At 41.5% G+C, this 14,204-nt stretch overlaps 1 protein-coding gene across 2 annotated transcripts in view; it reads right to left on the bottom strand.

The window, feature by feature from the left end:
• LOC102096178 (transmembrane protein 263-like) overlaps positions 1-14,204 on the bottom strand; it is a 205,112-nt gene that overhangs the window by 148,487 nt on the left and 42,421 nt on the right. The window contains exon 3 of one of the 2 annotated variants that reach the window (XM_065064629.1): positions 5,214-5,308. The exons of the other annotated variant lie outside the window; for it this stretch is intronic. Within the exon in view, the coding sequence (XP_064920701.1) occupies positions 5,214-5,283 (70 nt within the window). The 5' untranslated portion in view covers positions 5,284-5,308. The remainder of the gene's footprint in view (positions 1-5,213; positions 5,309-14,204) is intronic. 2 annotated transcript variants of the gene reach the window in all.

Here is a 14,204-nt window from a genome sequence, read left to right as displayed (position 1 = left end):
TTATCAAGATCATCACAAGTTAACCCTTAATGAGACCATTTAGTTTAAAAGTGGTATCATTATGAAATCAATATTCCATGAGGTTATTAAATCAAACCACTTATATGGACATTGGTTAAAAATACTGGAACTGTTCATAACGCATAATTGTAGGTCATTGTCCTGGTTTTGTTAAAAACAAGACCAGTTCTCTTTTAGTGAATTTTTCCTTTCAGCTAAGTTCTTCTAAGTAACTGTACTTCTCTGAATTTTTGCCTGCGTGTCTTTCGGACACTGTACTTGGTGCTGATAAGAGGACCAACGGAATGCTGAAGAAGCTCATGCTTAGATTTATTGCTGCGACAGCTAAGAATTCTGATAACATCCCATAAATGAGAGGGGTGTGTTTGGCAGGAGGGGTGGATGGAACAGATGACCAAAACTAACCGAGTATTCCACCCCATAATCACCATACCCCCTTTGTAAGAGGCTGATCACGAGGGTCTCCTCCCTCTTCGACCAGGGCTGGAATTTAGGGAGGGCCCTGTCTGTCTGCCTGCGATCTACAGGCCTCAGGCCCTGCATCCCCAAAATCCAGCTTCCAGTTTGCTGTGAAGTTCCGTCCATGACTTCAGGTGCCGGCCCTGCAGCTGCTGGAGCCGCCAGCTCCTAGATCGGCCGCCTCTGGAGTGATGCCAACTCCATACTGGGCATTCAAGTTTGGTTTTGTGTATTTTGTATATTTTCTCTACTTATTAGTAGCATTAGTAAAGCCTTTAAAACCTTTTCCAACTTGAAGTCTAAGTCTCTCTTCCTTCCACTTTATATTCCTTATCAACCTTCCGATCTAAAGGAGAGGGTGGAGGGAGGGTGAGGGGGCAACAGAGAGCATCTGCCATGGTTTATTGTTGCCTTGCTTTAAACCTTGACAGTTACAGATCTGCAGCTGTACAACATCCCTATGTAGTCAACACAAGGAGATGAAGAGTCTTCTAGGAGACCATCCAGAACAGTTACACCAGGCTCTTGCTTTATTGTATCCCTTGAGAAAACCTTCCTCTTTCCTTCCACTGATTGTACAGAGCCAAGGGAAGTAAGGGAGCACAAAGACCAGAAAACTAACTTGCTACTTCAGACAATAACGTTGTATCTTAAAATCTCCTCGTTGCCAAATACCCAAGCATAAGGACAGGCATACATTGGTAGCATTTAGGAGAGACGTGCACCTGCGTAGCAACACACATGAATTTGAGATGGCCACAGCTTGAGAAGCTGGGCAAAACTAAGACAAAGAAGGTTTTGTTTTCCCATCCTTTACTAATTTGTTACTTTTTATCTGCATCACAGGTGCTCAGAACACTCAGACTTGACTTGGCCGGGATGATACCCCTCTGTTTTGGCAGCCATAGACCATACAGTCACAGGTCCCCAGAGAACAGCCTGCCACACAGGAACATCTAGCAGCTGCATACCCATCTGTCTTCTCAGGCTTCAGTGACTGGCTAGTTACAGATAAGCTGTGACTTTCAGAATTAAAGTTTATCATTGCATCTGATATTTCTCCTACAGGAGAGCTCGGAGTATCTCTTGGGTGAAAGGTCTTCCATATTTGACTGCGAAGATTCCATTCTTTTTTGCAGTTTGGCTGCCAGAAGTGGTAACTTGAATTTGACTGGTGAACCAATGCTCAGTATTGTAATTGGCAGCTACCTATTTTTGGGGCTAATTTGAAAAATTAATGAGCAATTCTCTGCATAAAAGTCAGAATGAATATAATCAACTGGCTGATTATAACGTGTTTTCCTTCCCTGTACTCACAGCTCTCCCAGCACTAGAGCATCTCTTCAAAATGGTAGCAAGTCTTTCAGCCCAGCTACTCCACAAAAAAAATCCAATGTTCATATGAGCACAGATTGTGGATAAGCAAAGGAGGAGTCACTTCATGATAAGATGAAGAGACAGAGGCAGAATTGTGAATGTTTGCTAAGGCTCTAATCATCAGTATCAGTAAAGGAAGCAAGACTAATATGTAAGCAAGGAACAAATTATAGTTTATAAACAAACCAACCAACCAACCAACCAGAAAAAACAAAACAAAACAAACAACAAAGACAACCCCCCACAATACACACACAAAAACAACAACAAAAAACAACCAAAAAAATTGACCACAGACTTCAGTTGTCAATTTCTAACAATGCAGTAAAGAAGATCTGTAAGCCCATATATAGTACAAAATCCAGTGCCACCTATTGTGCTATATACTGCTACAACACCTCTGCTCTTCAAGACAACCGCGGAAGTGTTGCTACAGGTACTTGCACACACATGATCTCATTAAACAGAACTATATCAAGAGTTTTTAGCAGGTGGCTGCAGCCCTGCCCCTGCAGAGATTTGGGGCACAGGAAGCTGATCTGCTCCAGTTCAGCTCACAGAAGGTTCTGTGTCAAGGGAATTTTTAAAAGGGATGCAAATTAAAATTTATGTGTGCTCATCACTGAATCACACATCTGCCCCAATATGTGTCAGAGACTTCACGAGACCCAACAAGTCTGTTCAGCAAAAGCATCAAAATCACGTATTTTTGACTTTGAGGAGCAGCACCTATCTTTGCAGAAGTAAAAAGGGAAAAAAAAAAATTTAAAAAGGCTTGTTTGTGCTTAGTCTACAGACTCAAAAACTGCAACACAACAAACGCAGTAGGTTTGGCTGCAGTATTTATTCCACATAACCTGAGTATCACCTGAAGCTCTCCAGTCCTTTGTGGGCAGGCTAGAGCAATGGAATATGGTGTTACCTGTGTGCAGCCTTTCCTTTTGGGTAAGCATCTCTGCAAACAGGTGTGAAAACAAATGCTGCATACAGTATACAGATTTTTTTAATGTAACCTCTACAGCTAGCAGCAACAATGATCTGGTTGCCACACAAATGTAGATAATTCTGCAAGAGAAACAGAGCTGCAGATTAGAGGAAAATAAAATATTGCAAACTTTCCTTTGAAAGTTGTTCCTAATTTGCTTGTTCATGGGGGAAGAAAAGTTAAAATGCAAGATATGAAGTCAAAATCCTACAGGTTACTTTCCCCAGTGTGCTTTGAACTTGAAAGAGCAGTTACTGGGCACCTTGTTTTCCTTGTTCCCCTCTGCGCTTTCCCCAGTTTTTGGTAGTATCATCTCTGACTATGCTGTCTCCTTTAACCTTTTTATTTCAGATCTCAGTCAGCTTTTGGTAATCTCCCTCTTGAAGCCTGAGCAACAAGCATGAGATATAGGACACCATTATATAATTGCGGAAGTCACTGAAATCATCTGTCCCAGCACAGACCTGGAAAATTACCGTTGGATCCCTTAGTCAATACACATAAAGTTGTGCCCTGAAGTAACTTGGTCTTGAGAGCAGATGTATCCTGAGTGATGATCAAGCATCAAGAGCCACAGGATCTCAGGTTAATGGAATATCTGTTTTCACACATGCTGTGTCTTTATTGCTTTCCTCCTTCATCTTCCTATTAGCATGCAATGGCAAACAAAGACCTATTAGAATTCATAAAGTAAGTCAATCTTCAAATTCTTGATTCACTTGTATAGACTTCACAGGTTTCAACTGCTGTCTCTGCAGGGAACTGCAGACCTGCACACAATTCTATATTATTAAACACAAATATATAAATGCTGCTATTTGGTCTTAAAGTGATGACAGCATAGAAACTCAGTTATTTGTGCTGCTGCATAGCAGAGTTGTTTAACAGTCAGACACAAGAGGCTGAGTCTCTCTGCAGATGTCTAAATTCAACATTTCCTTCCTTTGCCCATTGAAACACTTTGGAAAAATGGCTTGTTTCATGCTGTAATATACCTCATTTTCCCAGATGAGAGATTTCAGGTTAGACAAGCAAGCTGATTGCCTCAAGCATCTGCCAAGTCTTCTGTATAGCCAAGCCTCCCACAGTTCTCCAAATACCCATGTCAAACAGCTGACTTCACAGTTGCTAATTTTGACTAGGTCATTAGACTAGGAAATAGCTAGACAGACATACAGTGACCAGTTGCTTACAGTAAGACATTTCTGGAAGAGCATTCAAACAAGGAAGATGCCAACTACTGTCCAGGGGCAAGTGAATAAGAACAAAAGCCTGAGGAAATCACTGAGGCTAAGACATGTCATGAGGGAACACACACTGAGAAGATAGACAAAATTTGATCCAAAGATCAAATCAAAATAATATTTTTCCACTTTTGTATCTGCCAAAACTAAGACAGAAGAATACAGAGAAAGGGGAAAAGGTCAGAGACGAAAGCAAAAAACTTAAGCAAAAAACTTACCCATCCAATTTATGATCAAAAGTTTCCTTCTTTGAACTATTACTAAACATATTCTGACAATTGTTGCACCCTACAAGTACAGAACCAAAAACAGCAAAGGCTTTTGTTTCCCTGAGAGAAACTGGCATAATTACGTCAAGTTTAAACAAAAGAGTCCATTCAACATGATATGTTTCTTAGCATAAATGCAAGGTAGTGTTTATTTTGCCCAACTGAAGTATACACCCCTGTATGCAACCCATTTAAAGAAGTTTTTGAAAGCAGATGCTGGTAAGCTCTAAAGCACTGTATTTCCTACTTATAGTGCAACCTTAATTAGGTCACTTGTTACAGAATCTTAACATGATTTCTTATTTTGCTTTATTAAGGCTACTTTTAGAAACCCCCATCAAGAGGCTGGCTTGGTTAGTCAAGAGCCATACAAGCACGTTCGAAAAAACAGGACTTATCACCACCACACAGATCTCAGGCAACACTAAGATGATCTCAGATGGAAGAAAAACAAAAAACAAATAACTCATCAGTCGTCTTAAGGGCTCTCATTCTTAAAACAGGCTGGAATCTGTGACACCGGACTCTTGTATTCCTAGCTCCGCAATCATGACCTTCTGTACGACACTTTGCTCTTTGCTTCTGTTTTCATATGTACAAAATTGATCTACTTATCCCTAGCATCAAGTCACTGATTTGACAGAAGTGCTGCAAGTATTAATTTAATGTTTGGAAAGTGTTTAAACACTTTCAGCTGGAAAGCGCTGAAAGCTGACAGAGGATTACATTACGCTCTCTGCAGCTAACCTGCTTTTAAGGGAATATTAGGGTGGCGATTGCTTGTAGGCAGAGAACTCAAACATTCAGTTTCAGCCTGAAAGCACTTCAAACATCTGAGCTAGAGGATAAGCCACTCACAGGGGAGATCTATAATGGAAAGGCTGAGCCGAAAGTACTCTGTAGCAGTCCTGCTGGTTGATACTACCATCTTCAGACAAAGTCTTCTATGACGACTGTGAAGAGAAGACAGAGTAAGTTACGTTCAAGATGTACCTGTGACTATACAAGGCTCAGCTTTCTCAAAAAAGCAACATATGGGAAGAACAGCTTAGCTTGCAAGGATCAGTACTAAAGTTTAGAGAAAAAGTACAACGCCCACAGTAAAGTCCTAAGAGGAAAAAATACTTTCACCACAGCCAGAGAGTCACTTGAGAGCTTTAAATACCCTGCATTAATTTGCCACTTAATAAAAAGTCCTCTTTCATTAGACAGAAATACTACTCCTGTGTCCTTGCAGGAACAGAAAAAACATTAAAGAGCCCATTCCATGAGAACAATCTCCAAAACAAAACCTGTTTTCAACAGTAAAACCTATTTATTCTGAGCAACAGTGGGAAAGTGCAGTTAAGAATTGCTATGATAAACCTGAGAATACAAATCCCACCACAACTGCACTGTGGGCCTTTCAAAGTGCTGATTGACCGCAGCACCCCAAGCCTTCTGCTCCAAACTTCACTGCTCTGCAGAGGCCGGTCTCAGGGGGACACGCAGCACGAGCACCAAACAGGAGCCCCGGTCCTGGAAGCGCAGCACAGCTGGCGTGACAGTGTACCGGGAAATAAACATGGCCATCAGCAAAAATGGTCTATGACCCTTATTTAGGGTGATCTCAGGAGCTAGGGAGCTTGCTGCTTCATGCAAGAGCAGAATGCATGCTTCAGGAACATATCAGACTGCATCACAATTTCAAGGTTATAAACACTGCTGCTGACAGTGAGAATAAATTGCCGGAGTAGGGGGAGCATGGAGGTGGAGTATTGGGGATTCCTTGCCTTCATCACGCTCTGGCTAAGTAATTTTGGACAACTCAGTAAGCTGCTTTTTTATTCAGTCTCATCACCCATGAAGTAGGATTAACTGCGTTTCCCTTCCTGAAAGTCATGAGAATCAATACTCAGTGAAGACTTGCAATGACTCTTTAGCAAAGCACATGCAGAAATCGCCCTTATCTTTCTTCCTCTGGAGACACTTCCTCCTCTTGTTTGTGTGCTTTAGGCTAAGGAAGAAAGAGAGGTAGGACATAAGGGGCTGTGACAGCCATACCCTGCATAGCTCTGCTGCACACAAGAAGAAACCAACACCTCAACTTCTTTCCATCTGAAGTGTCAGCTTTAACCACAGAGTGCTTCCAGAATTTTCCCTGGGAAGTTTATTACCAGGAGAGAGAATGAATTTAACTCTACCCTGAAGAGTTTTTAAATTGGCAGTTTATTAAAAACAAACAATTAATATGCATATGTCAAGGCAACTTCCTTCCCAATCTGCTGTGGCTGATAAGGCAATCTACAGGGTACCTTGTCACTAACACAGGTCCATCTTTATGCTGAGAACGGCTCCTCTTTATCAGTCTTAAGATCTCCACGCAGTCTGGTAATTTCAGAGAAGATACCAAAGGAAGTAAAATTAGATAATGACATAAGAAACAGTCAACCAATTTATTCCTGCCTCCACTGTGCTCATGGTACTGGAAACATTACTGCTCTAAACAGCTTTATCCAAAATAAGGTAGCTTCTCTGCCTGTATGCAACTCATTATCTACTACTGATTTCAATAGCTATATTAATTCTAGATATGTGTCCAAATGTTACTTTAGAAAGATTAATAAATGAATAATCCAATCTAATCCTGTAGTGACAATGACACAATCCATGGAGGTGACTGACATGCCAGAAATTAATACAGATTTGAAAAGGAGATGAAAGATGGGCTTTGAAGGGCATGCCCTTACTTAGGCAGCATGTACTTGAAGAGAAGAAGTTACTCAACACAAGGAAGAATCACAGTAATTTTATCTGAGGAAAGGATTTTCTCTCACAGAAGTTCATCCTCCATGTGAGTAATAGCAAGTTATCAGTCTTACTTAAAAGAGAAAAATATAGCCATCTTTCACTGAGGAGGAAAAGTGTCTCATGAAGGAGAGAGGTAATAGAACAGTATCGTTACAAAAGAAAACAGCCTGCTGATCCTGATAAACAAGGCAATGCTTTAAGAGAATTTAACACAATTACATCAGATTGGCTGCCACTGTTCTGCCTGTGTCCATGCTGAAATACATAATAAACACGAAGATGAGGGTCCAACCTCTATCATACAACACCAGTGAGGTATGATGTACCCAGGGTTATGCAGGTTTAATGGCCAGCAAATTAGTAAAATTAATATCTTCCCCATATCCCTGTTTTGTCAGAACAAGCACACAGCTCTTTCTTCTGACGGCACAACCTCAACACACTTCCCACTAGTTTTGCTGCTTTGTAATTCTGGATTGAGTGGTCATTCCCACTGCAGGCATGAGATTTGCCCTAGAGCCCAACTACTCAGGAAATTAATTTCTACCATGTGTGGTCTGAAGAACTGGAAACAAGTGCCATCTCATTCACGAAGCTGGCTCAATTGAACAAGCTGTGATTCAGTTTAAGTCTGGGAGCTAAAACTGAGAAGGTTTAAAATAAAATACAAGACTTCTTTCACCTTCACCTTTTCACCTTCTACTTTCTAGACTATTTTAAGAAAGTCTTTCAAGGCCTTTATTTATTTTGTCCTAGCAGCAGGAGTCATTCAATGCATAAATGTGTAATCAGATTGTATGACCACTGGAAGCTAAAGCAAAAGAGAAAAGCCAGCCTGTCTTTGGGCAAGGAATTTTATTTCTGATACTGGGAACACATGCACATACTACACGAACCTAAACACCCATTCATTTCAAGGAGGAAACAAAACCATCTGTGTAGTCATCAAGCTTTATGATTCAAATGAACACACTCATTCCATTCTGCAATGATGAGGTACCCTCTGTAGGGCACTCCCATTTTTTCACTGAAAAGTCACAATTTAAACAATTGTGCTCCTTATGCCTATGGCTCAAGGACCAGGATCTCAAAGGCGACTGAACAGTAGCACAACACACTGAGGAAACTTGCTCCCTTGTTTTGAGCTTTTTCCATCAATCTAACACCCTGTGTAAAGCAGTAAGAGTGAATTTATTAAAGACATAAATGTAGACTCCTGGATAATGACACTGCACTTTAGTGCTACAACTCAATAATGAAGACAACAAGCAGATAGCAGATCAGATTCTCCACACAGCACTAATTATTAGGAGAAAGGCAGAAGGGAAAGAAAACGTACACACAAAACAGAAAACCCAAACCATCTGAGACACTGCACCATCTCTGAAATGCTAATTCAGCCATGGCTTACTCTAACAAGGTCTACACAGCAGAAACACAAGACAGAGGAGCATTGGTGAAGGAGGAATTTCGCACAGAGTTCTCTCCAGATCCATTCCTGTCTGCACAGGGTGCCAACAACCAGGGAAGGTCTCAGCAGGGAGGAAGCAACCTCTCTGCTAGTCAGCAGGCACATTTTTATTTCACCTTTTTTTTCCTGAAGAATCACTCAAAAAGCCTCCAGAAGTCGACCAAAATAGACAGCCATGCTTCCTACCTCAAGGAACACAGACAACATTTACAGATATGGTACAACAAAAAGGCAATAAAGACTTAGACAGAAAGACGATGGAGAGCAGCAGCAACAATACCAGGCGAGTTTTCAGCAAAGGTTAATATACAGAGTGCCAGAGTACTTTTTTCTCCTTAAGAGATAAACTGAGTGAATAAACACCAACCCCAACATTAAGTGGCTGTGTTCAGGTAGCCATCCTGAAAGAGAATTATGAATAGCTCAGCTTCCCCACTTCTCTATTCATATGACTCCCCAAATCTACCATATCTGTCAAAACAGATGCATTGCAGTATTTGAACACAGCACTTTGTGTGACAGGAAATGGTACAGATCAAATCACTTTGAATGAATCTGTAAATTCAAGGTTTCCTATGAGAAAAGACCTGGCCCCACAAAAAGTACTGATCTATTTCTAGGCATTAGACAGCCTTGCACAGCATCTGCACAGTGCTTCTTCTCCCCCTTTTTCTCCCTCCCTAATACTTTACTGCGCACCAAAATGAGTCAGTATAATATTGCAGCCTGTGGCTATGACAAACATCCTTGGACTATTTTTGTTCTTTGATGCTATGAAGTATCATGAATGTGTCTGATATCCACAACCAAAGCTGTAATTGAATTTGAGGGGGGAGGAAAATGTCTATTTTCTGTGCCTGATGCAATGGTAACTGAAACCAGCAACAATAACCTGCCAGCACAAAGCAGAGGAATGAGGATCATATCTGACACCACTTTCCAAGCCAAGTTGATGATGGGTGGATGAACAAATCAGTCTGGACAATCCCATGCTGCAGCATTAACAAATGCCACAAGGGTCTAATGCTTCATGACCCAAGCATCAACTGAGGGGTGGATAGCATGACTTCTAGGTCTTTTCCACTTTTAACCCCCTTTTACTGAAGTTACAGAATCAAACAGTGGCCTTGGACTTGCAAACTAACTCTGTAAGGTTACTACTTGCATTAAATCTGTCTGAGAAAAGATACGTACTCTCTTAATGTAGGGATTATTGCCTTACAAAGCATATACTCACTCAGCCACAGAAAGAAAATGTCATGGGGCGAGGTGGCAAGGAAAACACATTGGTTATACTTCACTACTATATAACCAGATCTAGGAATTCCTTTCCCAAAATCTAAATATAGTGAGCAGAACTCATCTGAACCATACCACCACATACTTGGTGCATTTGACCCCATCCTAAAATTCCTCAACTGTCATGTCCACTCCCTGAAATAAAACAATTTCTAACAAAGAAATATGGGAAACCCATCAACCTGGGAACTGGTTCGACCAGTCTTTAGCAAAAGGACACTGGCACATTTTAAGATTCAGAAATTAGGAAGGTTTGACTGGAAGGCATACAGTGAATTGCCACCACATAGCATGAAATCTTTTGCCAGGGCAAGGATTTCAGTCCGTGCTACTTTGGAGTCGCACCATTTCAATTTTTTTCTTAGCCAGAGACAATCAACATTCATACTGCTACTCTGAATATACACACAACCAAACAACACCCAAAATATTAGGAATCGACTCTAGTACACTCTCACAATATTCATATTTTCTGTGCTCCTTTGCAGCTTGCTGGACCTGTGCCTTGGCCTCTATGCATCCCACCTACTACAGCACAAGCTGGTGCCAAGTTCTTCCTCACCAAATGTCAGATCAAAGCAGTTAATTCTTAAGGTTTTTGGGTTGTTTTTATTTCGGTGGTTGCATTGGGAGGAGCAAGAGAAGAGGTAGTGGAAGTATCTGCCGATACTGAAAATGCATGAGAGAATCACACCAATGTAATGGGTTTCTCTGCCTTGGGAAGGTAAGAGGGAGGGAAAGGGTTCCACCACTTTGTACTGTCGCCTCCAGCCTAGGGTAAAGTTCCCCAAATAGAGTCTCTGGTTCCCAGGCAGATCAAAATCTGCAGAGAGAGCAGGAAAGCACACAGAATTTGATCCTCCCAACACAGACTACAGCCGCAGTCTTCCTGCACTGCTATCCTCCCAGAAGTTGACCTTATGATAACCTAAATGAAGTTTACAACCAGCCTCCATTGCTGATCAAGCTTTTCCTCTCCCAAGATTACTTTCTGTTGTCCTCATATTAAGTATCCTACTTTAGTCATTACACTGAGCTCCAGTTTACACTATCACTATACTAATCTTAATTATTGTATCTGTGCTACTAGAATATGTTCCAGTTTTCTTACATATGTTACTTACCAGGTGGTCAATAGTATGATTCTTCAGAGACATGGGTAACTTGTAAACAAAGTAGAAAAATAACATAACTCCCAAATTCTCCACTTATAGCTATACATCAGCCTACAAGTAAATGGCCTAACGTCATAGACATACTGTTTTTGTATATAAATAATTTGAGGAAGTCACCAAATCTTCAATATTAGCATGAAAGAGTTCAGATATTAATTGGCTCAGTAATGAAAACAAAATACGCAACTTTCTAAAATTATACGCTGCCTATAGTATTTAACAACACGGCCTAGTGGAAAAAGATTAGAGACTAAGGTTGTTCAGGGTTGTTGAATTCCAAGATCTGGTATATCCTGCAGACACTCATACAGTTTCACTAGCATTACAAACGGTCCCTGGAATGAAGACTCAAACACACCCAATGCATTTTGCCATGGTGAAAGCTATCGCCAAAGCTGCCAACCCTTTGGAGGCTTTTAGTTTAGAAGTTCATTTGACTGACTACAGTGTACAGTACAGCATGATCTGCCTTTCTGCATGGTAGATCTACAGCGTACCTATCTCGTCAGCATTAAAGATAACCAAGAGGTGCGAAGAAAAATGCTGTTCTAACTCGGTATTTCTCAGAATTGGAGAGGGGATTGAGAGCAGAGAAAGGAAAAGATTAGAATGTCAGCCTGCAAAGCAAGGAGCATAGACTCGATACCTGCACTGCTGAATCAGCATGAGCCAGGATAAAGAACTCTCTACAGAGCGAAGATTTCAGCTTGGCTGCCTCATTACACAGAAAAACAGTCAAAGCCCCTGCTCTCACAGTGGGGCAAGACCGTGTTACCCATAGGCTTCTGCAAAAAGCAATAGAGTACAGTGAAAAGAGGCACTACTTCAGCCTATATAAAGTCAGACAAAACGCAATGTAACGAAGTCTTACAGTGTTAGATTCAACTTAAGAAAACTTTAGAATTGCAGAGACTGCAAAATTACAGACTTTAGGAAGAAAGGTGAAGATAAGCACATCCAAGCTCTCACATTGCCTTATTGCAAGTGTCTCTTGTTTGCACTAGTTCGTTTTAAATGCAGGGTCAGCAGGCCATATTTAATTTAATATTTTTTTAAGTCAAAAAGTTAGGACAACTTTTAAATAAAGTATGAAGTTATAATTTAGAGTAGCAGAGCCATAGCATGATAGTGGACTGAGGACAAGCTACAAAGAGAACTGAAGCAAGAGAATCTGACTATGTAATTTATATAAATAGACATAACTTACTACGTATAAGCGTGTTATCTTTTTCTTTCAAGAAAGAAATCTTATGGTGGAGGAGGGCGCCAAACTACAGCGTAACATACAGCTCCATTACTACACTATAACGCTTTGAGGACTGCAAAGCTTAACATTTTGTGGGGTTTTTAGAACAACGCATATAGAATGGTTTGGGTTGGAAGGCACCTTGAAAAATCATCTAGTGCAATCCCTTCAGCAATGAGCAGGGATATTTTCAACTAGATCAGGCTGCTCAGAGCCCCCTCCAGCCTGACCCTGAATGTCTCCAGCATAACAGCCTCCCAGCAAGGCCCCAGAGAAGTGATTCTTAATTCTTGGTTTTGTTTGTTTGTTTGTTTCTTCTTATTTTACTGTATTTCAGCAGCTAGATGTTACATAGCTTTAGTTGTCTTACTGAATTGTAGCCGCAGATGCATCTTTCTGGTGCCATGCTGCTACTCTGCCTCTTTGACCTGGAACATTTCTCCTAATATGACTGTGGTCCAAATAGCTTTTAGGTGACACTTCCCATAATCCCCGATTAGGTGAATTTGTACATCTTTGCTCTGGAAGTGCAGAACAGAACAGATTCTGGCCTCCCTTTTAGGTATACAGATTATAAATGTAGAAGTGTTGCTTGTTGCTTCTTTTTTGAAATTCTGATAGCTGCCTATAGTTCTTGACCTTGAAACGTACAGGCATGATGTCAGGGAACTGTATACTTCAGCATTCGTCGTCCCCATAGACAGACCATCTAAACTGTCAGATTTATTTAGTCTCTCTAAAGAGGAGACACTCATCAGAGGGTCTTCATCTACCACATAACAAGATGGGAGGTATACTAGATGTCATAGAATGGAATCATAGAATAGTTTGGGTTGGAAGGGACCTTCAAATGTCATCTAGTAAAACCCCCCTGCAATAAGCAGGGACATCTTCAACTAGATCAAGTTGCTCAGAGCCCCATCCAGCCTGGCCTGGAATGTTTCCAGGGATGGGGCATCTACCACCTCTCTGGGCAACCTGTGCCAGTGCTTCACCACCATCATTGTAAAAAATTTCTTCCTCATGTCTAGCCTGAATCTCTCCTCTTTTAGTTTAACCATCACCCCTTGCCCTGTTGCAACAGGCCCTGCCAAAAAGCCTGTCCCATTCTTTCTTTTAGGCCCCTTTTAAGTACTGAAAGGCTGCAATTAGGTATCCCCAGACTCTTCTCTTCTCCAGGCTGAACAACCCCAACTCTCTCAGCCTGTTCTCACAGCAGAGCTGTTCCAGCCCTCTGATCATTTTTGTGGCCTCCTCTGGCCCCTCTCCAACAGGTAATTGTCTTTCCTGTGCTGAGGGCTCCAGAGCTGGACACAGGACTCCAGATGGGGTCTCACCAGAGCAGAGTAGAGGGGCAGAATCATCTCCCTTGACCTGCTGGCCACATTCCTTTTCATGCAGCCCATGATAAAACTGGCCTTCTGGGCTGCAAGTTCATATTGCTAGGTCATGTCCAGTTTCATATCATGTCCAATTTTTCTTCCCCAACCTGTAATGATTCCAGGGGTTGACCCAACCCAGGTGCAGGACCTTGCACTTGGCCTTGTTGAACCTCATAAGATTCACATGGGCCCATTTCTCAAGACTGTCCAGGCCCCTCATGATGGCATCCATTCCCTCAGGTTTATCAACCACACCACTCAGCTTGGTGTTGCCTGAAAACTTGCTGTGGGTACACTCGACCGCACTGTCTGTGTCACTGATAAAGATATTAAACGCTACTGATCCCAGTACAGGCTTCTGAGGGAAACTACTCATCACTGATCTCTATCTAGACATGGAGCTGTTGATCACTCTGAATAAGTCCATCCAATCTCTGAATGAGACCATCCAATCACTTCTTCATCCACCAAACAGTGCACCCATCA

The sequence above is a fragment of the Columba livia genome, chromosome 5 (assembly GCF_036013475.1).
Source record: "Columba livia isolate bColLiv1 breed racing homer chromosome 5, bColLiv1.pat.W.v2, whole genome shotgun sequence".
Lineage (NCBI taxonomy): Eukaryota > Metazoa > Chordata > Aves > Columbiformes > Columbidae > Columba > Columba livia.
This window is presented reverse-complemented; position numbering and strand designations above follow the sequence as displayed.